A 26441-nucleotide genomic window follows, 5' to 3' on the forward strand; every position below is an offset into this window, starting at 1 on the left:
TTGGTCGCGGTGGATTGAGATAGAGGATACGACTATATAACCATTAATGTATCAACAAAGTTGATGTCTCTTTATTTGTTGTTGGGGGGGGGGCACCGGTATGAATGGTGGTATGTTCAGAGACTGATTGGCACATTGTATTCTTCTTTTATTTGTATGTTTGAAGGTTTCCTCCCTTTTTGTAACTGTTTTATAGCATAAAAGTATAATTAACCCCTTAATGACCGGGCATGTTTGTACCTTAATGACCAAGCCAGATTTGTCAAATCTGGTATGTCTGAATTTATCAGAGAATAACTCTGTGAAAGTTTTGAATATCCAAATAATTCTAACATTGTTTTTTCGTCACATGTTGTACTTTATTTTAGTGGTAAAAGTAGACTGATACGATTTGCGGAAATTAATAAAAAAAATAGAAAAATGGAAGAAATTTTGTAAAAATTACCTTTTTCCCCTATTTTTAACTGCAATATGTCACATATGTACACACATACTGTACAATTTTTTTAATTAAATATATATTTCTATCTCTTTACTCTATTTTGGCAGCACTTTTGAAAAAATAAAATAAATTTTCAGCAATTTAGAGGACTTACAAATTGAATAATAATTTTATAAATTTTGAAGTACATTTTGTTTTCCTGCACCAAGCCAGGTTTTCAGAGGCTCATAGGTCTCAGAGTGATGGAAACCCCCACAAATGACCCCATTTAGAAAACTAGACCCCCTTAAGGTATTTACCTAAGGGTATAGTAAGTATTTTGACCGCACAGTTTTTTGCTAAATTTAATACATAGCAGGTGAAAAAAATAATAATTTCACTTTTGTTCATAAAAGTATCAGTTTGAAGACCAATTTCTTTGTAAAGCGACCATGAGAATGAAGAAACACACCACAAAATCTATCACCCTGTTTCTCCTGTTTTCAAAAATACCCACATTGTGGCCCTAATGCGCTGCCTGGACACACGGCAGGACCCAAAAGGAAGGGAGCACCCGGAGGCTTTCAGGACTCATATTTTGCTTGAAAATGTTTTAGGCCCCACTGTACATTTGGAGAGGCTTTGAGCTGCCAGAACGATAGAAACTCCCCATAAACGACCCCATTTTGAAAACTAGACCCCATAAGGTATTTATTTAGGGGTATAGTAATTATTTTGACCCCACAGTTCTTTGCTAAATTTAATGCATATCAGGTGAAAAAAATAATAATTTCACTTTTTTCATAAAAGTATTTGTTTGAAGACCGATTTCTTTGTAAACCGAACATGAAAATGAAGAAACACACCCAAAAATCTATCACCCTCTTTCTCCTATTTTCAAAAATACCCACATTGTGGCCCTAATGCGTTGTTTGGACACACGGCAGGGCCCCAAAGGAAGGGTGCACCTGAAGGCTTTCAGGACTCATATTTTGCTTGAAAATGTTTTAGGCCCCACTGTACATTTGGAGAAGCTTTGAGCTGCCAGAACGATAGAAACTCCCCATAAACGACCCCATTTCGAAAACTAGACCCCTTAAGGTATTTATCTAGGGGTATAGTTAGCATTTTGACCACACAGGTTTTTCGCTAAATATATTGGAATTAGCCTGTAAAAATTAAAATGTACTTTTTTTCTGAAACAACATAGAAATTTTTATTATTTACAAGGAATAACGAAGAAAATGCACCCCAACATTTGTAAAGCAATGTCTCCCGATTACGACAATACCCCATATGTGGTAATAAACTGCTGTTTGGACCCACAGCAGGGCTCAGAAGGGAAGGAGCGCCATTTGGATTTATGATTTTGCTGGAATGGTTTTCGGTGCCATGTCGCATTTGCAATGCACTGGAGGGACCAAAACAGTGGAAACCCACCAAGAGTGACCCCATTTTGGAAAAACCTTCAAGGATTTTTTCTAGGGGTATAGTGAGCATTTACACCCCACGGGTCTTTTGCAGAGTTTATTGGAATTAGGGTGCGAAAATTAATATCAACATTTTTTCCACTAAAATGTTGCATTTTCTCATTTTCACAAGGGATAAAGAAGGAAAAAAACAACCATTTTTTATAAAGAAATTTCTCCCGAGTACGGAAATACCCCACATGGGGTCATACGTTTTTTTCATTAGAAATGAATTAACCCTTTCAGGACTGATCCATTTTTTGCTTTCATATTTTAGATTTTCACTCCCCGCTTTACAAGAGAGATAACTTTTTTATTTTTCCATCAATAGAGCGGTGTGAGGGCTTATTTCTTGTGGGAGGAGCTGCAGTTTTTATTGGTACCATTTTTTGGTACATAAAAAGTGATTCAAAAGTTGTATTACATTTTTTTTTTAGAGCGAAGGTGACAAAAAAAAAAAAACAGCGATTTTGGCGGTTTCAATTATTTAATTTTTTTAAGGTGTGCACTGTGCAAATTAAATAATGGTATATTGTAATAGTTCGGACTTTTACGGACGTAGCGATACCAATTTTGTTAATTTTTTTACATTACTTTAGAAGAAAAATGCGAAAAGGTGTTTTGTTTTTTTAACTTTAAAAAAAAAAATTCTCACTACTAATAACTATAATTCTTCTACACATTTTATTAATCAATCCCCTTAGGGGACTTGATCCAGCGATCATTGGATCGCTGGTACAATACAATGCAATACTAATGTATTGCAGTATATTGTTATTCTTACAGGCTTCTGTAACAGAGCGATCGCTGTACCTGTCCGTTAGTACCGAGGGGGCCTGCTGTAATACACAGCCGACACCCGCAGCGTATGGAGCGGGCTCAGCACGTGAGGCGGCTCCATACATCAACCGCCGCACCATGACGGGCAATTAAGTCATAGTGCGCAAAGGGGTTAATGCACAGCGGATGGTTCAAAGTGAAAATTGCAATTTTCCACTGATACGCCATTTTAGTGCATAATATGTTGTGCCCAGTTTGTGCCACAGAAGACAAGTACCTCATAAAACGTTAAGCGGGTTCTCTCGGGTATGGCGACGCCATATGTGTGGGCACAAACTGCTGCTTGGGCACGCTGCAGGACTCAGAAGGGAGGGAGCGCCATTTTGCTTTTGGAGCGCAGATTTTGCTTGGCAGTAGTTCTGTTTTGGGTTTCGCTGGTATTTCAGTTTATAATGTTTACATGTAATCTGTGCGGAGTACATCAGGGCATAATAAGAGGGTATGACAATGGGGTAAATAAATAATATTTCATAGATATGTGCCCGGTGCCGCACTGATAAATGGCGCCCGATCTTATCCACTTTTGGACACTCTGAACATTTTGCATCGCCATATTCTGAAAGCCAGAACTTTTTTATTTTTTCACCACCGGAGCTGCGTGAGGGCTTATTTGTTGCGGGACAATCTGTCGTTTTCATGGGGTACATGCAATTTTTTTTGATCACTTTTTATTCCATTTTTTTGCAATCCTGAGCAAAAAACAGGAATTCTGACACCGTTTTTTAGGTTTTCTTTTTGCGGCGCTCACCCTACGCTATAAATGACATTTTTACTTTATTCTGCGGGTCGGTACGATTACGGCGATACCATATGTATATAGGTTTGGTCCTTTTTTTTAGCGTTTGCACAATAAAATGACTTATTTATAAAAAGAAAAAATTTCTGTGTCACCATATTCTGAGAGCCATAATTTTTTTATTTTTTAGTCAAAAAAGCTGTGTAAGGCCTTGTTTTTTGCGGGACGGATAGAAGTTTTTATTGGTACTATTTTCGGGTACATGCGACTTTTTGATCACTTTTTATTCTTTATTTAGGGAGCGGTGGTGACCAAAAAAATTGTGATTCTGTCGTAGTTTATTGATTTTTTTTGGGGTGTTCATCGTGTGGGAAAAATAACATTATAGTTTTATAGTTGGGGTCGTTACGAACGCGGTGATACAAAATATGTGTACTTTTTTAACGTGTTCATTTTTTTTCTATAATAAAGGTCTTATTATAGGAAAAAAAGCATTTAGTGTTTATAGAACTTCTAACTTTTATTTTTACACTTTTTTTTAAAACATTTTTATTACTTTTTTTTTTACTTTTTTTACTTGTCCCACTAGGGGACACTTAGTCTTGCAGTTTTGATCGCTGCTAGAGTACATTACACTACACACGTAGTGTGATGTACTCTAACTGTCATTGTGACGTGACTGTCACACTGACAGGAAGCAGAGGAGGAACGGCAGGAGGCTGCTCCTCCGAGGCTTCCGTACATGGCAACCCGGAGGTCATTATCTGACCTCCGATTGCCGTGACAAGCATCGGTAGCCCCCACGATCACTTCGTGGGGGCTGCCGATGTGCTTCAAACTACTTAAATGCGGCGACGGCAATCCGTCGCCGCACTTAAGGGGTTAACTGCCGAAAGCAGCGGGGATGGTCCGCTGTCCGGCGAGACTGATGTCTCAGCTGTCTAGGACAGCTGTCAGAGCGCGTCTGTCACTCGGTGTTTACACAGAGTGACAGTTTGAAATGCGGACGAAAATGAACGTCATGGTGCGGGAACTAGCAGCCGACCAGGACGTGCATTTTCATCCTTGGTCGTGAAAGGGTTAAAGCCTTTTGAACAAAAATATTAGCAAGTATGTTTTTTACTCATGGGTGGGAGACATGTCCCTCCAACACTATGTTTACTGCGTATGGGGAAATACATTAAATGCCTGATCTACCATTATATTCTATATGTACAGATGTCGCCATCATTATCTTGACTTTTAACGCATTATATACACAGTGTCAAGAAACTTTAACTTGACTTTTTCAATGTCTTTTGTTCTGTGATATCACGCTGCAGCAAGTTATCAGAGTCAAGATAAACGTGGCTACATCTGTATAAGGGGAGATTCACACGAACGTTGCGTTTTTGCGCGCGCAAACAACGCAGCGTTTTGCGAGCGCAAAAACCATTTGACAGCTGCGTGTGTCATGCGTGTCTGATGCGCGGCTGCGTGATTTTCGCGCAGCCGGCATCATAGAGATGAGGCTTGTCAACGCCCGTCACTGTCCAAGGTGCTGAAAGAGCTAAATCTTTCAGCACCCTCGACAGTGAATGCCGAACACAACAGCGAAAAACCTGTAAAAAAAAAAGATAAAGTTCCTACTTACCGAGAACTTCCCGGCCGTTGCCTTGGTGACGCGTCCTTGGTGACGCGTCCTTGGTGACGCGCCTCTCTTGACATCGGGCCCCACCTCCCTGGATGACGCAGCAGTCCAAGTGACCGCTGCAGCCTGTGATTGGCTGCAGCCTGTGCTTGGCCTGTGATTGGCTGGAGCTGTCACTTGAACTGAAGTGTCATCCCGGGAGGTCGGACTGCAGGAAGGAGACAGGAGTAATCGGTAAGTTAGAACTTCGTTTTTTTTTTACAGGTTAATGTATTTTGGGATCGCAAGTCACTGTCCATGGTGCTGAAACAGTTTAACTCTTTCAGCACCATGCACAGTGAATCTCTCCCGACGTCGCGTACCGATAATTTTTTTGCCGGGATCGGCCAAAACGAGTTTGGCCGAACCCGGTGAAGTTCGGTACGCTTGTCCGGCTTCGCTCATCGCAAAGACACTCCGTTTGGATGTTCGGAAACAGAAAAGCACGTGGTGCTTTTCGGTTTTCATTCATCCTTTTCACTGCTGTTGCGCGAATCACGCTCGTCCCACGGAAGTGCTTCCGTGTGGTGCGCGTGATTTTCACGCACCCATTGACTTCAATGGGTGCGTGATGCGCGAAATACGCAGAGTTATTGAACCTGTCGCGCTTTTTGCGCAGCAGACAAACGCTGCGCAAAAAGCACGGACTGTCTGTACTGCCCCATAGACTTGTATTGGTCCATGCGTGCCGCGTGAAAACCACGCGGCCCGCACGGACCGAATACACGCTCGTGTGAATCCCCCCTAACTCTTTTCGGGAACAGGATTGTGAGCTTAAGCTGAATTTTCCATTTTTGTTCAGAGTTACACTTAAACCGTCTATACTGTAACTACCGAAACCACCGCAGACAACCCCCCCCCCTTTGGCGCAGTTCTATTAAACTGAACTTACAGCACCAAACATGGTTGTAATGTTGTAAACTAATGTATAATTATATTAATATTCATGCGCCATGATAAGTACTTACTCATTCAATATTAAATCTGGGGCAAAGTAAAGCATCTGCCCACTGACATGCTGGTACGACCTCCATCCCATCGCAAACACCATCAAACTCATCCATGAATATTGCAAGAGGATAATCTGATCGTCAATGTGGAGATTTCTAAATCCTGCAACAAGAAATAAAATTATAAAGATAGAGCTGGTAAAAAAAAAAAAAAAACAGGGCTCTGTAACTTAAAGTCACGTTTTTAAAGTTAGAATTGTATTTTTTTGTAATTTTTTTTTACACTTTCCATGTCACTTATAATGTTTTTTTAAGAAAAACAAAACCTGATATCTTTCCGTTTCATGAGATTACTTTTCATCAGTCATTATTCTCATAGGCAGGATTACAACGAAAGGAATTATTTTATATTATATTATTATATTATATAGCTGGAGGGAGATAACACATTAATACCCCATTGACAATAGGTGATGAAGACACCTCCCATCCTTCTCGCCCTCCCTGCACAGAGGCCTTTGCACAGCTCACAAAGCATGCCCATTACATTCTCCCAGTCAATAGGTTGTTTCATCTGTCCATGTAGTTGCTATTAAGCAAATCTCTAAATTACAGTTCACAGATCAGAGCTGCAGCCCAGGCAAGATGGCCACCCCCATAATCATGTACAGAAAAAAATATATATACAGATCAGAAAATAAAAACAGATTAGAAAAAAAAATATGTTTCAGTAATCCGTTTTAATTAAAAAAAATATATAGGTGATACTTTAGCTCTAAATGGAATGACATTGTATATTTATTTAGATCACAGGTGGCCAGTCGTATAGATATTGGGGGGCCTCAGAGTAGGGACGTACATAGAGAAAAGTGGGGGACATAAAAAAACTGAAATGGGGCTCCCCTACTGGTACTGGACCAGACAACATCCCATCACCATCCCTGGACAGGAGGAATCTCCTTTTTAATCTCGGGTAGGTTAAAAAGGTATCAGAACCCTCAAACTGGCTTCCACCTCTCTTGCTTTCTAGTATCCTGATGCCCGTGTAGAGGGGGCACAGACCTGTTTTGAGGTTCCCCCTATGCAACAGCCCCACAGCACTACAGTACATACATTCTTGTTTACAATTTCAGTCCCCATCTCTTCTAAAGGATCCCATATATTTCTACCAAATAATACTCTGCACAGCGGAAAGACATTGTATTGCTACTTAGATCACAGGGGAACAACCTTATAGATGATGCGGTGCCTCGAGGGAAGGGTATACATAGAGACCTGGGGAACTTACAGCAAATACTGAAATGGGTCTTCCCTACTGGTGCCATATGACATGCCATTTAACCACCCATACCTGGACAGGAAGGCTCCCGTCATCACTGGTAGGAAGTAACTGGCCCTGACCTTTGATATTTAACTTTCTGATGCCTTTGTAGAGGGGGATCCCTGTGCAAATTCACACTGTCATGGGGAAGGTGGGCACCACCAATTTTTTCTTGGGTTCCCCCACTCCAACAGCTCCATATCAGCCATAGGGGCTGCTGCTAAAGTACATAAATTTTTTTATCACAATCATAGTACCCAGGTCTTTTGAAGAATCACACAGATTTGTACCCAATAAAAGTATTTCCACAAAATATGGTTGTTCATTTTGTTTACATAAAATCCTAATTGAATCCACAGAATGTTTGTAGTGGCAGGAAGGAGGTGAAGGGAAAGTGAGCCCTAATCTACCCACCGCCCTGTCCCTGCCTACTTGCAACGACCCGCCCTAGGCGACGAGGTACAACTGGGCGGCGGTCCCTACGCTGTCTAAGTGCACAGGAAAACAAACAGGGAACACGCAAGGGAAGGGGCAGTAGCCACGGAACGCCACGAGGAAACGGAGCGGCGAACGAACAGTCAGGACCAGGACGAAGTGAGTACACCCGAGCGGGCACGGAGACAGAAGCAAGCCAGGGGCAAAGCAAAGCAGGTCAAGCAGAACTGCAGCAAGGCAGAAGCACGGCAGAAGCAGGCTGGAGAAAGCAGCAGTGGGGCCAGGAATACAAAAGAATTACAAGCACTGAGGGAGAGAACAGGGCAGGTAATAAAGGACAGGGGGCGGAGCTAACTCCGACAGACCAGGCCGCGATAGGCTCTCCCACTCCTGAGCCTGCCACCCTGGTTGGTGGGAGATGGTGTCAGTCGAACAGGTCTGGCCTCAGGTGTGGATTGATTAATCCCAGGAGTATACCTAGATGAAGTACCTTGCAGATCCCTAACAGTACTCCCCCTTTTATGAGGGGCCACCGGACCCTTACTAAGGGGACCCGGTTTAGTGGGGAAGAGAAGGTGGAACCTCCTGATCAATACCCCAGCGTGAACATCACGGGCAGGTACCCAAGTCCTCTCCTCCGGCCCGTATCCTCTCCAATGGACCAGGTACTGGAGGGAGCCCTGGACCATCCTACTGTCCATAATCTTGGCCACCTCGAATTCCACCCCCTCAGGGGTGAGAACGGGAACAGGAGGTATCCTCGAGGGGGACCAGGACGGGGAGCAGCGTTTAAGGAGGGAGGCATGGAAGACTTCATGTATGCGAAAGGATGGGGGGAGCTCCAGACGGAAGGATACAGGGTTGAGGACTTCAATGATCTTATAAGGTCCAATAAATCGGGGAGCAAACTTCCTGGACGGGACCTTAAGGCGCAAGTTCCTGGACGACAACCAGACCAAATCCCCGACGACAAACCGGGGGTTAGCAGAACGTCTACTATCCGCCTGAATCTTTTGTGCGCTCTGGGACGCCTCTAGGTTCTTCTGAACCTGGGCCCAGACAGTGCACAGTTCCCGATGAACATCCTCTACCTCAGGATTATTGGAACAACCAGGGGAGACGGAGGAGAACCTTGGGTTAAACCCGAAATTACAGAAAAACGGGGAGACCCCTGACGAGTTACTGACCCGGTTATTCAGGGAAAATTCAGCAAGGGGAAGGAATGAGACCCAATCGAATTGACAGTCAGAGATGAAACACCTTAAATATTGTTCCAGGGATTGGTTGGTCCTTTCCGTTTGGCCATTAGTTTCGGGATGGAAGGCGGAGGAGAAGGACAGATCAATCTCCAACTTTTTACAAAAAGCTCTCCAAAATAAGGAAACAAATTGTACCCCTCTGTCAGAAACGATATTGACTGGGGCCCCATGGAGACGCAGGATGTGTTTCACAAACAAAGAAGCTAACGTCTTGGCGTTAGGTAGCTTCTTAAGGGGCACAAAGTGGCACATCTTGCTGAAGCGGTCGACTACCACCCACACCACCGACTTGCCCTGAGATGGAGGCAAATCGGTGATAAAATCCATGGAGATATGGGTCCAAGGTCTCTGGGGAATGGGCAAGGAACGTAGTAGGCCCGCAGGTCGGGACCTAGGGGTTTTGGACCTAGCGCAAACCTCACAAGCGGCGACGTAAGCCCTAACATCTTTAGGCAACCCAGGCCACCAATAGTTTCTGGTAATGAGGTGTTTGGTGCCCAAGATGCCAGGATGACCAGATAGAGCGGAGTCATGGTTTTCCCTGAGTACCCTCAGCCGGTATTGCAGGGGAACAAACAGTTTGTCCCCAGGGACGTTCCCGGGAGCTGCACCCTGATCAGCCGCGATATCAGAAGCTAAATCAGAATCCGTGGCAGAGACGATTATACCAGGGGGTAAAATACAAGCAGGATCCTTCTCGGAAGGAGGATTGGCCATGAAACTACGTGACAGAGCATCAGCCATAATATTCTTGGACCCAGCCCTATAGGTAACCAAGAAATTAAATCTGGTAAAGAATAGTGCCCACCGAGCTTGTCTAGGATTAAGCCTCCTGGCCGATTCTAGGAAAACCAGATTCTTGTGATCCGTAAGGGTCGTTACCTGGTGTCTGGCCCCCTCCAGGAAGTGCCGCCACTCCTCAAAAGCCCATTTAATGGCTAGAAGTTCGCGGTTGCCAATATCATAGTTACTCTCCGTGGGCGAAAACTTCCTAGAGAAGTAAGCACAGGGGCGGAGATGGGTGAGGGAGCTGGTACCCTGGGACAAGACGGCCCCCACTCCCACCTCGGAAGCGTCAACCTCCACAATAAATGGCTCCTCTTGGTTGGGCTGAATCAGCACGGGGGCCGAGATAAAGCACTTCTTGAGAGTCTCAAAGGCCTGGACGGCCTCAGGGGGCCAATGGAGGACATCAGCACCCTTGCGGGTAAGGTCCGTAAGAGGCTTAGCGACGACCGAGAAGTTGGCAATAAATCTCCTGTAATAGTTGGCGAACCCTAAAAAACACTGTAACGCCTTAAGGGAGGCAGGTTGGACCCATTCCGCCACAGCTTGAACCTTGGCAGGGTCCATGCGGAATTCATGAGGAGTGAGGATTTGCCCTAAAAATGGTATCTCCTGTACCCCAAAGACACATTTTTCAGTCTTAGCAAACAGATTATTCTCCCGAAGGACCTGGAGCACCTTCCTGACATGCTCCACGTGGGAGGACCAGTCCTTGGAAAACACCAGTATGTCATCAAGGTACACAAGAAAATTACCCAGGTACTCTCTCAGGATTTCATTAATAAAATTCTGGAAGACAGCAGGGGCATTACACAACCCAAAGGGCATGACCAGGTATTCGAAATGACCCTCGGGTGTGTTGAACGCAGTTTTCCACTCATCCCCCTCTTTGATGCGGATAAGGTTATATGCCCCCCGTAGATCGAACTTAGAAAACCATTGGGCTCCCTGAACCTGATTAAAAAGATCCGGAATCAAAGGAAGTGGGTACTGGTTCCTTACGGTGACCTTATTCAGGTTACGATAATCAACGCACGGCCTAAGACCACCATCCTTCTTCCCCACGAAGAAGAAGCCAGCACCTACAGGAGAAGTCGAGGGGCGAATGAAACCCTTGGCCAGGCATTCTTGGATATACACCCTCATAGCTTCACGTTCAGGACATGAAAGATTAAATATCCTACCCTTAGGAAGCTTGGCACCAGGCACCAAATCGATAGCGCAATCGTAATCTCTATGGGGGGGCAACACCTCGGAGGCCTCCTTAGAAAACACATCGGCGAAGTCCTGAACAAACTCAGGAAGCGTGTTTACCTCCTCCCGGGGAGAAATAGAGTTAACAGAAAGACATGACATAAGACATTCACTACCCCATTTGGTGAGATCCCCAGTATTCCAATCAAACGTGGGATTATGCAACTGCAACCAGGGAAGGCCTAAAACCAGATCAGACGATAATCCCTGCATCACCAGTACAGAGCACTGCTCCAAATGCATGGAGCCAACCAGGAGTTCAAAAACAGGAGTATGTCGAGTAAAATAACCATTAGCAAGGGGAGTTGAGTCGATTCCTACTACAGGGATAGGATAAGGTAAATCAATACAAGGCATCTTTAGAGACATAGCAAATTCCACAGACATGATATTAGCAGATGAGCCAGAATCCACGAAAGCACTGCCCGTGGCAGACCGGCCAGCAAACGAGACCTGAAAGGGAAGCAAAATTTTATTGCGTTTCACATTTACGGGAAATACCTGTGCGCCCAAGTGACCTCCCCGATGATCACTTAGGCGCGGAAGTTTTCCGGCTTCTTATTCTTGCGCCTGGGACAGGTGTTCAGTAGATGCTTGTCGTCCCCACAGTAGAAGCAGAGACCATTCATTCTGCGAAACTCCCTACATTGTCGAGGGGACATGGAGGCCCCGAGTTGCATAGGTACCTCCGAGTCCTCCGTGGAGGGGCGAGGAGACGGGACCTCGGGGGGGGATCGCAGAAAAGTCAGAGGGGAGCACACTGAAGCGTTCTAGCTGACGTTCCCTGAGACGTCGGTCAAGTCGTACTGCTAGGGCCATAACCTGGTCAAGGGAGTCAGACGAGGGGTAGCTAACCAGAAGATCCTTCAGGGCGTCAGATAATCCTAACCTAAACTGGCACCTTAGGGCCGGATCGTTCCACTGAGAAGCTACGCACCACTTCCTAAAATCAGAACAGTATTCCTCAACCGGTCTCCTACCCTGACGTAAGGTCACCAGCTGACTCTCGGCTAAAGCAGTCCTGTCAGTCTCGTCGTAAATGAGTCCGAGGGCAGAGAAAAAACGATCAACAGAGGAAAGTTCAGGGGCGTCAGGAGCCAAGGAGAAGGCCCACTCTTGGGGCCCTTCCTGGAGTCGGGATATGATGATACCCACCCGCTGGTTCTCGGAACCTGAGGAGTGGGGCTTTAGGCGGAAATACAGTCTGCAACTCTCCCGGAAGGAGAGAAACGTCTTACGGTCCCCTGAAAACCGGTCAGGTAACTTGAGGTCGGGTTCTAGAGGTGAGGTGAGGGGTACTACTAAAGCAGCGTCACCCTGATTGACCCTTTGGGCCAGGGCCTGGACCTGTAGGGAGAGGCCCTGCATCTTCTGGGCCAGGGTCTCAAGGGGGTCCATGATAGCGTCAGCGTAGGAGAAATGGTAGACTAGGTAAGGGCTTGTAATTATGTAATGGCCGGAAGGAGGTGAAGGGGAAGTGAGCCCTAATCTACCCACCGCCCTGTCCCTGCCTACTTGCAACGACCCGCCCTAGGCGACGAGGTACAACTGGGCGGCGGTCCCTACGCTGTCTAAGTGCACAGGAAAACAAACAGGGAACATGCAAGGGAAGGGGCAGTAGCCACGGAACGCCACGAGGAAACGGAGCGGCGAACGGACAGTCAGGACCAGGACGAAGTGAGTACACCCGAGCGGGCACGGAGACAGAAGCAAGCCAGGGGCAAAGCAAAGCAGGTCAAGCAGAACTGCAGCAAGGCAGAAGCACGGCAGAAGCAGGCTGGAGCAAGCAGCAGTGGGGCCAGGAATCCAAAAGAATTACAAGCACTGAGGGAGAGAACAGGGCAGGTAATAAAGGACAGGGGGCGGAGCTAACTCCGACAGACCAGGCCGCGATAGGCTCTCCCACTCCTGAGCCTGCCACCCTGGTTGGTGGGAGATGGTGTCAGTCGAACAGGTCTGGCCTCAGGTGTGGATTGATTAATCCCAGGAGTATACCTAGATGAAGTACCTGGCAGATCCCTAACAATGTTTTATTATGGCACATATTAAGTATTGGCTGGATGCTACACTAGTTTATAGCCCTTATAGTAAATCAGTGGCATGAATACTTGTGAACACTACTGTGAAAGAGAATTATCTTCAGCCACTAATGATACCACAAAGCAGGGCCAAACATCTTCGTGGTACTGCCACGAAGATGAAAAAGAGGGGCCTGTCCGCTGAGCCACTGCAATGGTCCCTGCATAATTTTACTCAGGTGTAAGAAACAGGACCTATTACGTTGCAGGGAACATTACTTTTTCCAAATTAAACTTTACGTCCCTTTTTGAACGCCCCTTTTTCTCACAGCGATGTAATGTGCCTGCAGTGAGTGAGGAAGAGGTGGGGACTTCTTCCACATGGGACACAGTGGCTGAAGTTCTAAGAGCCATCCGAAAACTGAAAATCCCTAGCAGGAAACAGTCTTCCCATGTGAGTGAAAATCCTGTACACAGTGGCAAAGATAGTATACAGACATACATATATAGCAGGCACCAACTTCTCAGCCGGCACCTGCTATTGCCTTTTAAGTACTTTAGTGTTGCATCATCAGCCAGCACCATTTTATACTTGCACAATTGTGGGTGACATGATTATGTGCCCAAAACAATGTCTGCAATGTGGCATGTATTAAGGGGTAATCTGCTGAATGTATCTATAAGTCTGGGTTCACATATATCAGTTTTGTCCAGCCAGTTGTTTAATGCCTGAGCCAGAACCCACCGATGACAAAGTTGTGCACCGATCCAGCATCCATAGCCAGACAGAAAAACGCTGCATGCATTTGATGACATAATTTCTCCTACAGGAAAGAATTGGATCAGTTCTGGGAAACAAAACCGGGTTGCCAGATATATGCAAGTTTTTCTAAAGTTTTTTCAATTTAGAATAAAGATGAACCCCTTTCTGTAACTCTTCCCAATTTTTTAAATTTTTTTTAAAAGCCCAAAAAACCGAATTATTAGGTATAAATTCTATTTTAAAGAAACTATTAATAAACCCTGACACCTTAACTGGGTAGATGCTCACCTGGTAGAGATTTTGACCACTTTACAACACAGAGGAGTTGTCGTTCACACAGCTGGTTGAGGCTACACAACAAAGCACTAGGTGTTTCTGTCTGAGTGTTATCATACCCTGCATATACCACCTCTGGCTCTATACTTTGTAATATTTGGAGTAGTTCTGGGATGTACTGAATTTCTTGAGTTTGACTTGTAGATAGTCTTCCGGTGAGAACCTGTTGACTTTCGATAGACCTGGGCTGCTGACTGACCACTGTTTCCATCTCTCTTCCTGGCTTTATTCTGTTAAACTTTTTGAACTTTCGACCTAAGTAAAGAAAAGGAAAGTAAAATACAACTTTATTGTGGAGGAAGACTTAAATTTATAAAGCATTTTCTTTAGTCCTGGGTCTAAGGGTTGGCTTTCAACAGTAGTTGGCCGGGTTTTTGCTGACATAATTATTTCGGGCCTTGGGTTTCAGTTGTCTAATATATCTTCTATTTTCTTTGATGTTATCAGTTGACTTATTTAGATGCAAAAGTATAAATATATATTCGATAGACATTTTGACTATTAGGTATATATTTTGGGTAGACACTATCCAAAAATCAGATAAGATTGTAGGTTAATTCCTAAGCCACCAGGGATAGCAAACTAAACCATAAAGTCCACCTGTTGAGCCTGAAAAGTTGTGGATGATCAGCCGTGACTGTAGGTAAGGCTACTAAACTGCCAGGGATAAAAATAATAAACCACTAGGTCCACCTAGTGGGTCTCAAAAGGTGTGGATGATCAGCCGGGACTGTAGGTAAGGCCACTAGACCACCAGGGATGGAGAAATAAACCACAAGGTCCACCTACTGGGTCTGAAAAGGAGTGTATGATAAACAAGGACTGTAGGTTAAGCCACTACCACCAGGGATAGGAAGCTACACCACAATGATCTCCTGCTGGGCCTAAAAAAAGAGTGGATGATATCCTGCAGGACCACCAAAGATTGATGTCTTATCAAATTCCGAAATTGATAACAGTGTGGCTGAAGATTATATTTTAAGCACGGCCAGCCCATCTTGTTGTGACTGTGGTATTCCAATTTGGTGGGATGGGGGATGGCGTGAGTGTTACCTATTCTCATTTTAACATATTGGAGGATTTCCAATAAAACTGTAAAAACAGGAAAATATATTGACAAGACAAATACATCAATTATACACCATAATTTTACCATTATTGATAATGCGTCAGTTTTTAATTCCCCATTATAAAAAATACTATAATTTACTTGAAATCACACAATTAAATAATTTGTTGTATTTTATTTTACATTCTACAAGGTAATTACCGCTAATGCCTTTGGCCCTGCTGTGACTAATGGGATTGTTTGTGTGATGTCTAATCTTAACCTTAGCTTATCGTTCACTAATATATGTTTCTTACTGCATAAAAGATGGAGAGCTTTACAAGAATATATGTTATCAGCTATGGGTCTGTTCACATCTGCATTGGAGGCTCCGTTAGGGGCCTTCGTCGCAGATTCTGCCAAATATACTGGAAGCAATAGCGCAGCATCCTGCGCTATTGTTTCCGGTAAAACCACAGACACCCTGCCGGAAAACCAACAGAACCCATTAATGTGAATGGGTTCTGTCGAACGCTAGTTGTGTCCGTTGTTCAATGGAACCAGCACTTCCGCCATTTTTGTTGTTCAGCTCCTCTGATGGAGCAGAACAACGAAATGCCGAACACAGATGTGAACAAGGCTTTATACAATCTAGCATTACAGATATCCTTAGTAACATTCCTTATGCATAGATCGCAATGGTGTAACATAGCTGGTTAGAATATCAGTGTTACAATTGCTCTGTACATAGGAAAATGCAGGGAAGACACATGTCTCCCCCTCCTGACACAGGGATCCAGCGATGACCTGATCGGATGCATGGCAACCTGCAAAGATTCCACCTTTGTGATGTCCATATGCCATAAAAGTGCATATGGACATGGTTTGTCCAGTTGGAACAAGCCCTTTAAGGCCCAATATCAGTGTCATTTTTACTGAACATCATTGCTTTACAGGTGTGCCCATCCTTAGCTTTGCTTGAATTTGGTTAAGGATTTCAATTTCTCACGAAACAAATTCAATACAATATCGCGACATACGAGCAAAACCCTTGACAGGCTGCAACCCACATCACAACCACTGGGTGGCCACAGAAAGACAAATATAGCATAGACATTTCAAAATCATGTTATTTTTTAAAGTTGGTCATCTCACGCCGATATGTTGAAAGGACACATCTGTATCATACACTTCAGTGAATGACTGCCTATGAAGTATTTCAATAACAATGATTCACATGCCACATTTATATATATTAGAATATTACATATACCAGTGGACATTATTTTGCTATTATTGATCTCCCAACAATGTGTTTTTTTCCAGGTGCTCATAAAATATACTGATGTAATAACATTTTCCAGCCAGTATATCCGGGTCACGCTGCCCTGGATCTTTGCTTCTGGTAAGTGAGGCCATAAACACCTTTCCTTGCAAATGAAAATCAATTTTACTTTAACTTCATAAATAAAACAACTGATTTACTCTGAAGTAAAGGTTATTCTTCGGCGCACATGACATGCAGTTACCTGTAATGTTTTATATTATTTTTTTCTGTAAAATTGATGTTTCTCCAGAGCCTGCCATTATATCAGTATGTCTGCATATTCTGCCAGTATTCTGCATAAACATTACAATATACTAGACGTAGCAAAGCCGAGTTGGTCATTAACTCCTTGGGACTGAATTGTTTCTGCATTGTGACAAAAGAAGCCAGTCAGAAAACCTATATGTGTGATGGACGCCAAGGTTTTTCTTTGTCCTTTCAGCCTGCAGCATAGAGATAGACCACGCCAGTGCTATTGGGTTCGACACTGAGTTTCCACTACATCCCTTCACACCATCATTAAATGATAAAATGCTGTTTACCTGGAGCCGCCACTAGGTGGAGCTCACTGCATACATGTCCCAGAGAAGCAGCAACATGTACAAATCACTCTAAGGGTATGTTCACACGGTGGAGATTTTACGGTGGAATGTGCCGCAAAATTCAGCCTCCCATTCTTTTCAAAAGGAGCTGGCCACTTCTGTTTCTCGCTAGCTGATTTTATTACAGCTAGTGGGAAAAAGAAGCGTCCTGCCCGATCTTCGGGTGGATTGCGCCCGAATCTCCCATTGAAACGAATGGGAGTAAGAATCTTCCTGCCGATGGCAGGAATAATTTCCAAGCGGATCTTTGCGGCGGGACCCGCCAAGCAAAATCCACGGCGTGAACGAACAGGTTCAGCAAGCAGCATGACCACTAAAGATGTCGCCACAAGAAACTGCAATATTCCAGCAAAAAGAAAATATAACTTTATTTATGTTCATTGCAACGTTTAATTTCACTCCTTCTCTGGCTATAAGCATTTCTTTTGTCTTTTCATTTTGGGGCCCATTCTGAGTTTTGCTATGGGGTCCTATGATTTCTGCATATCTCCCTGTCAACATGGCCACATAGCAGTAATTACCCTGATCTATTAGTTACCCAACTGCTCACAATGTCTGTGTCTTCAAAGCAATTCCTGTATTTAAATTTTTTATTGTTTTCCCAATATTTTGATTAATTTTTACTTATTTATATAATTAGTGCTTATATCTTTTCAATGACAGCATGATTATCTTAAACAGTGGTCCCCAACCAATGGCTCGGGAGCCACATTAAGTTCTTATTATAGAATTTATTAATGGGCCTTATTCTGGAAAGCCACCTTTTTATGGCGCTTTAGAATAACAACTGCATGGAAGAACGTGCAGCCGCGTATTGGGTGCCCAGCTGTCAGAGATTGCCAAACACCCATGAAGGAAGGCAGAAACGGTAATTTACCTTTTCTAGCTTACCAATAGCTATATCCCTAGGTCTACAATGAAGGCGTCTGCCGTGATCCCAGATGTAGCATAGTTGTGTTTGTAATTTGGCACAGTTCATTTTAATATCATGATATGTATGTGTTATATATGGTTTTCTTTGCAGATCAGTGCAGAAAATCCAAGAATAGAATAGGTAATAATTCATAAATTATAATGCGTTGGCACAATCTGTTTATCTCTTTAACCCCTTCCCGCCGCAGCCCTTTTTCAGATTTTCATTTTCGTTTTTTTCCTCCCCACCTTCCAAAAGCCATAACGTCTTTATTTTTCCGTCAATATAGTCCTATGAGGGCTTGATTTTTGCGGGTCGAGTTCTTAATTTTTCATAGCACCATTTATTTTGCCATATAATTTATTAGGAAACGGGAAAAAATTATTTGTGAGGTAGAAAATGAGAAAAAACTGCGATTCCTCCATGGTTTTTTGCGCGCCGTTTTTACGGAATTCACTGTGCAATTAAAACAACATGTTAACTTTATTCTGTGGGTCAATACGATTACGGCGATACCAAATATATATAGTTTTTTCTATATTTTACTACTTTTACAAGTAAAAATCTAAGTGTAAAAAAGAAAATTTATTTTGTGTCGCCAAATTCCGAGAACCACAACTTTTATATTTTTCCGTCGATTTAATGGTATGAGGGCTTATTTTTTGCGGGATAAGCTGTAGTTTTTAATAATACAATTTTGGTGTACATGTGACTGTTTGATCACGTATTATTTCATTTTTTTGTGGGAGATTAGGTGACCAAAAAATAGAGATTCTGACGTTTACAACGTTTACAGCCGACACCGGCATCGTATGGAGCGGGTTCACTCCGTGAGCCCGCTCCATACTTCCCCTACCCGACTTTGGCGTATGGATACGTCAAATGTCGGGAAGGGGTTTTAAACTACCCTTATGTGTGTTTATTTGCAACTTGTTCAGGTTGCCTAGCAACCATAGTCTTCCTGCATAGGTGACCACTTTCTCAATACATGAGTGTATCGGCGGCACAGGTACTTAGAAGTTCTTGGTGCTACAGAAAAGGGCGATATTTCAGTTCTTCATAACAGAGTACTGCTCAGAACCACTTCCCTTGGTCAGCGAGAAGGAAACCAACATCAGCGCTGTATTCAGAGGACCATATATACCATATGCTCCCTATAATAACATGCCTGCAGATCATACATATGAATCTCTATGACTCTCTAATTTCCTCTTACCTTTCTCAGTAAAGGGTAGAAGATAGTGTTGCGATGCATCATGCAGATTTTCAAAATAACACAAAGTTCAGTCTGTTCTGATATTGTCTAAACTGTGGGGGCGCCCTGACCTTCACAGATAAGCTGCTACTAAATTACCATTCTCATATTAAGCAATATAATGCTCAAGCATGGATACAATATTTTCTATGCTATTTTCATCAACAGAACATTAGGAGTAATACACATAAAGAAGCAATTAAAATGTAAATGTCTGTAAAGAAAATAAATAGGCAATGTAAACCTCTAGTATCGAGCAAAGCAAATAATAATCGCAGTATAGTGACTGTATGGCAACGTTTATAGTAACTGTATAATAATCATAGTGTAGTGACTGTATAATAACAGTGTAGAGTGGCTGTATTATGAAATAGTGTATAGTGACTGCATAATGACATAGTGTATAGTGACTGTATAATGACATAGTGTATAGTGACTGTATAATAACATAGTGTATAGTGACTGTATAATAACATAGTGTATAGTGATTGTATAATAACATAGTGTATAGTGACTGTATAATAACATAGTGTATAGTGACTGTATAATGACATAGTGTATAGTGACTGCATAATAACATAGTGTATAGTGACTGTATTATGACATAGTGTAGAGTGGCTGTATTATGAAATAGTGTATAGTGGCTGTATAATAACATAGTGTATAGTGACTGTATAATAACATAGTGTATAGTGATTGTATAATAACATAGTGTATAGTGACTGTATTATAACATAGTGTATAGTGACTGTATAATAACATAGTGTATAGTGACTGTATTATGACATAGCGTAGAGTGGCTGTATTATGAAATAGTGTATAGTGACTGCATAATAACATAGTGTATAGTGACTGTATTATGACATAGTGTAGAGTGGCTGTATTATGAAATAGTGTATAGTGGCTGTATAATAACATAGTGTATAGTGACTGTATAATAACATAGTGTATAGTGATTGTATAATAACATAGTGTATAGTGACTGTATAATAACATAGTGTATAGTGACTGTATAATAACAGTGTATAGTGACTGTATAATAACATAGTGTATAGTGACTGTATAATGACATAGTGTATAGTGACTGTATAATAACATAGTGTATAGTGACTGTATAATAACATAGTGTATAGTGACTGTATAATGACATAGTGTATAGTGACTGTATAATAACATAGTGTATAGTGACTGTATTATGACATAGTGTAGAGTGGCTGTATTATGAAATAGTGTATAGTGGCTGTATAATAACATAGTGTATAGTGACTGTATAATAACATAGTGTATAGTGACTGTATAATAACATAGTGTATAGTGACTGTATAATAACATAGTGTATAGTGACTGTATAATAACATAGTGTATAGTGACTGTATAATAACTTAGTGTATAGTGACTGTATAATAACATAGTGTATAGTGACTGTATAATAACATAGTGTATAGTGACTGTATAATGACATAGTGTATAGTGACTGTATAATAACATAGTGTATAGTGACTGTATAATAACATAGTGTATAGTGACTGTATAATAACATAGTGTATAGTGACTGTATAATAACATAGTGTATAGTGACTGTATAATAACATAGTGTATAGTGACTGTATAATAACATAGTGTATAGTGACTGTATAATAACATAGTGTATAGTGACTGTATAATAACATAGTGTATAGTGACTGTATAATAACATAGTGTATAGTGACTGTATAATAACATAGTGTATAGTGACTGTATAATAACATAGTGTATAGTGACTGTATAATAACATAGTGTATAGTGACTGTATAATGACATAGTGTATAGTGACTGTATAATAACATAGTGTATAGTGACTGTATAATAACATAGTGTATAGTGACTGTATAATAACATAGTGTATAGTGACTGTATAATAACATAGTGTATAGTGACTGTATAATAACATAGTGTATAGTGACTGTATAATAACATAGTGTATAGTGACTGTATAATAACATAGTGTAGTGACTGTATAATGACATAGTGTATAGTGACTGTATTATGACATAGTGTATAGTGACTGTATAATAACATAGCGTATAGTGACTGTATAATAACATAGCGTATAGTGACTGTATAATAAAATAGTGTATAGTGACTGTATTATGACATAGTGTATAGTGACTGTATAATAACATAGTGTATAGTGACTGTATAATAACATAGTGTATAGTGACTGTATAATAACATAGTGTATAGTGACTGTATAATAACATAGTGTATAGTGACTGTATAATAACATAGTGTATAGTGACTGTATAATAACATAGTGTATAGTGACTGTATAATAACAGTGTATAGTGACTGTATAATAACATAGTGTATAGTGACTGTATAATGACATAGTGTATAGTGACTGTATAATAACATAGTGTATAGTGACTCTATAATAACATAGTGTATAGTGACTGTATAATAACATAGTGTAGTGACTGTATAATGACATAGTGTATAGTGACTGTATTATGACATAGTGTATAGTGACTGTATAATAACATAGCGTATAGTGACTGTATAATAACATAGCGTATAGTGACTGTATAATAACATAGTGTATAGTGACTGTATAATAACATAGTGTATAGTGACTGTATAATAAAATAGTGTATAGTGACTGTATTATGACATAGTGTATAGTGACTGTATAATAACATAGTGTATAGTGACTGTATAATAACATAGTGTCGAGTGGCTGTATAATGAAATAGTGTATAGTGACTGAATGATCTGTCGGGATCTACGTATGGGGGGTTGCGGTTGCCAATGAAAACGTAGAAAAGCTCAAGTTAAAAGTCCACGCTTGGCTTTATTGCAGTCCAAAAATAAACAAGTGCTTATCTGGCAAACAAGACTTGCAGCATATAAACAAACACCTTGCCCATCTGGGCACTAACTAAACAGCAACTTTCCTCACCTATTATAAACAATAAGTACAGCGTTCCTTGGATCAGGCATTTGGCACTATCCTTGTGTGGATTCCCAGGCTCTGACCCTCTCTACACTAACTGCAGAACTTTTATGACTCAGTAACGAGCCCAGAAGCTTCACCTAAGATATTCCATCTGGGACCGCCCGGACGTCGATGAGGAAAAGGATTAATACCCCTCTCCTTCCCACTCTCCCTACTTGTGTGCTGTGTCTCAATAAAGTTTCGGGCCTGTGATTTCCCTTCCCTATCCCTTCTTTCCCACTCCTACATCCCTATCACTGGTCTGTGATGCTTTGTTGTTTGACATTGGTTAATGGCAGGCTGTTAGTGTTGTGTGTGGTGTGAAATGTAGTGTAGGTTAGTCTGTACTGTATGCCATACTGTCAGGGATCATTACCATGTATATTGTTTGCAAAAACATTATTACTTTATATAAACTAAAAATCTGTATATTACACAAAGATTTGTAAATGAAACAAGATGGAGTCTGTATGACGGACACGCCTATGGAAGACACCGCCCCTGGAAGGCAAGAGGAGTGTACAGAAGAACTCACAGCTGAGTAGCCAATGGGGCTTAAGCATGTCTCACATCTCTAGGGAGGGAACTTGTGTTTCTTTCTTTTGTTAAGATTTTAGTAATTTTTATGTATTAATCAAGAAATTGTTAGAGTAGAGCCTCCAATTTTATTTAATATTATTAATTGATTTTATTGTCCCTCCATGCTCTGGTGTACACCACCTATTGATTCATAGAAATTGTAGGTATGGGGAAGGAAGGAAAAGTAGAGCACGGTGGGTCAAATGTCGCCTTCAATTATTTATATTGATACCGACTAATGTAATAGGAGAAAGATTGTGCTGTGCAATGTCCCCTTTTATTGCCACATTTTGTAAAAATATTTTTATTATTATATATATAAAGTGTTTTCACAACTTTATTATAAATTCCTTAATTTTATTATTTTCAAATTCCACTGATTAGGAGGCCTGTTTATGGCTTTTCTCCTTCAATGGAAATAAGAGAGGTAGTGCTCCGAGGGTTTGTATTATAACTGTGATATTCCCTGCGTGTGCACACCGCAATTGGTTGTAGCCTGTCTCAGTGAAGAAGCTAACTCAGTTCAGTGAAACGTACGTCGGGACTATACCGACCCTGATAGTAGGGAAAGATAATTGAGGGAAAGATTAGTTCAATGACAAATAAAAAACGAATCCTACCGCATCTAGAGGTTCGCTCCTGACATAGTGGGAACGGACGAGAGTAGTGGCGATATCACTACACGCCACTTAGCCGTCGAGTGCTGATGACGTCGCGGCACTCACGGCTGATACTCAGAATAATGCCGGCGTAATACAGCCAGCAATCTTTAAACCTCACCAGTCAGTAGTGTTGACTACAAACGGGCAGTCTGTCTGTCTAAACGCAGCGAAAGCTGTTATCTTTGCGCTGCTGCTCAACTAAAGATCGGAGCAGCAACGCTGGGAATATACATAACAAAAACGCACTCGGTGACCAGTCAGCTGTTCACTGAGACAGGCTACAACCAATTGCGGTGTGCACACGCAGGGAATATCACAGTTATAATACACAGCACAATCTTTCTCCTATTACATTAGTCGGTATCAATATAAATAATTGAAGGCGACATTTGACCCACCGTGCTCTACTTTTCCTTCCTTCCCCATACCTACAATTTCTATGTATTAATCAAGTATTTACAGAACCTGATAAAGTGAGATTCTCAAAGTGTTCTGGATTATCAGATGAGTGCGGAGAAGTGTATAACATTTGTTTTTATTTTAGAGAATGAAGACGCCACCCCTTTGAAATGTTCTATCTATATGTGACATGGGTTTTTAATGTAAATTTGTAATGTAGAAATACTTGATCATATACAGTATGTACAAGACAGGATACGAGGCACCAGGTAAATCATCCAGAAACCACTCTCACCTTCTCATTCATCTCAAGGAGCGGAGTTGGAGGTGCTCGCTGAGGCTTGTAACCTGGCGAAAGGTAAGACGGCCGACATTTACACTGACTCTAGGTAAGCTTTTAGCATCGCCCACAATTAGGGGCCCATTGGTAGTAGGAACTTTATTGGATCATCGGGTAAGCCAATTGAGAGAGCAAGAGAAGACAGACCTGACAACAAGGGAATGTGCGGCCAGGTGTCAGTAAATTGGCTTGTCCCTGGACACAATAATGCCACCACTAGGTTTGTAGCAGCCTGCATGATGTGCGCACGGCATGACATAGATAAAAAAGCAAAGGTACCTATGAAAAGTGAACCCTGGCCAGATTACCCGTCCCAGCGACTGCAGAACATACAACTACCTGAGGTAAAAGTGTATGACAATGTGCTCGTGTGTGTAGACCTGTTCTCAGGGGGGCCTGAAGCCCGGCCGGTATCTTCCCCACTGCAGAACTTGTGTGTAAGTGACAGGGGAACAATGTTATCCCAAGTATTGACCTGGTGTTTGTACAATGATAAGATGTCAGCAGTTCTCCAGATGTTGTCTCAAAGTTAGTTTGTTTAATAACGATATTCAAGAAGTGTGGTGGGAATATTAAATACTGAGGTTAAGTTTTATGTAAAGTTCTGGACCAGCCTTAGCATTGGACTATTGGAGGCATGCGTCAGTATTATGTTTGTGTAAATGAGAACTTCTCAGTGCAAGTAGATTCCCATTTGAAAATATTTTCGTTGTGAAAGGAAAATTTTAGAGCAGAGAATTCTGTGCAGTGTATATGTGTATGTATAGATATATATAAAGAAGTAAAATGAGTTTACATGTATCACTTCTAGTTACTGCTAAATGTGAACGTTTAATGTAAAGATGTTATTTGTTCATGTTTTTCTTCAAATTAATTATCTGATTAAGATTAATTACTGATTATGCGATGAAAAGCTTGTTCTCCACAGGAAGAGTCCAACTCCGAATGGAGGCGTGAGAACCAGATTCTGAAGAGAATGTGGACGGCTAAAGGAAGGTAAACCGGTAGCACCCAAGGCATTCTTGATGGCACTTGCATTGATGGTGTATGACCTCACATATTCCCCAAGACTGCAAGGATCGATGTGGTAAGATCTAATTGGTATGTCCCAGGCTTTACAGCTGATGCTGCTAAATTCTGTTACAGCTGTTTGATTTGCCTACAGAACAGTCCTGGCAGACCGGTGCCAACCTTATCATACCTGCCTCCAACGAAGAGAACAGACATTGAGAGGCCTTCCCAGGTAGAACGAACCAGAGTAGGGGGGAAAAATTGGTTTGAGACACTTGTCAGATAAACATGTGAAATCTGTGTATATTTCTGTGAATAGGAGATGTTCCAGGTAATCAGCTGAGAATAAGGTACAAATCCTGCTGGAAAGTGTAAACACCAAGGTCAAATATAATGTACCCAGTAATCACACATCTTCTAGGTGCCCTGTCCAGTGGAACAGAGAAGTTTTTCTTAGATAAAGGTGTTTGTTTTATGTTGATTAAGGGCCTGTCATTATTATCGTATGTACTTAGAATAAAGTTTATAGTGTATGCGGATGATGTTATCACCAGATTAGTATTTATTTTAACAATTGACAAGGGTTGGGGGTCCCCGGCAAGTGCCAGTAAACATGAACTAAAATACTTTTAATATGATGAACTCCATCACTGAGATGCGGCAGGCGCAGCCTGAGCCAGTACAATGCGTTTGTCATGAACTGACGGCAGTGTCACAATTCTAAGCAGCCGCCCAGACAAGTAACTTACCGGAGGAAGAGGATAGATATGGAGGGTTTGTGGTAGTCACAATAAAACTCCACTAATCCGTCTACGTGGGATCTCACCCCAGGCTCACAGCATGAGGTGCTATGTACAGCCCGGTGACGTATACTAAAAGAGACGGTGTCTGACAGATGAGAAGGACCAAACCAAGTCCCGATGACATCAGCAAAGATCAAAGTAAAGACCAAAGACCTGAGCGAATCCGTCAGCAGTATCAAGTGTTTTAATAAGTAAGTGACCAGGTGGAGGATAGTAATAAATCCCCCACTTGACACCACTGTGCAGTCTGACTCCACAGAAGACAGAAGAC

General features: G+C 41.9%; 1 protein-coding gene across 1 annotated transcript in view; it reads right to left on the minus strand.

Moving 5' to 3' along the window:
- The window catches only part of PGR (progesterone receptor), a 97323-nt gene that overhangs the window by 18075 nt on the left and 52807 nt on the right, over positions 1 to 26441 (minus strand). The window contains exons 4-5 of the mRNA XM_075851520.1: positions 14210 to 14512; positions 6104 to 6248 (exon numbers count right to left, since the gene is read on the minus strand). Coding sequence (XP_075707635.1) covers positions 6104 to 6248; positions 14210 to 14512 — 448 coding nt within the window. The remainder of the gene's footprint in view (positions 1 to 6103; positions 6249 to 14209; positions 14513 to 26441) is intronic.

This window comes from Rhinoderma darwinii, chromosome 2 (genome assembly GCF_050947455.1).
Source record: "Rhinoderma darwinii isolate aRhiDar2 chromosome 2, aRhiDar2.hap1, whole genome shotgun sequence".
NCBI classification, from domain to species: Eukaryota; Metazoa; Chordata; class Amphibia; order Anura; family Rhinodermatidae; genus Rhinoderma; species Rhinoderma darwinii.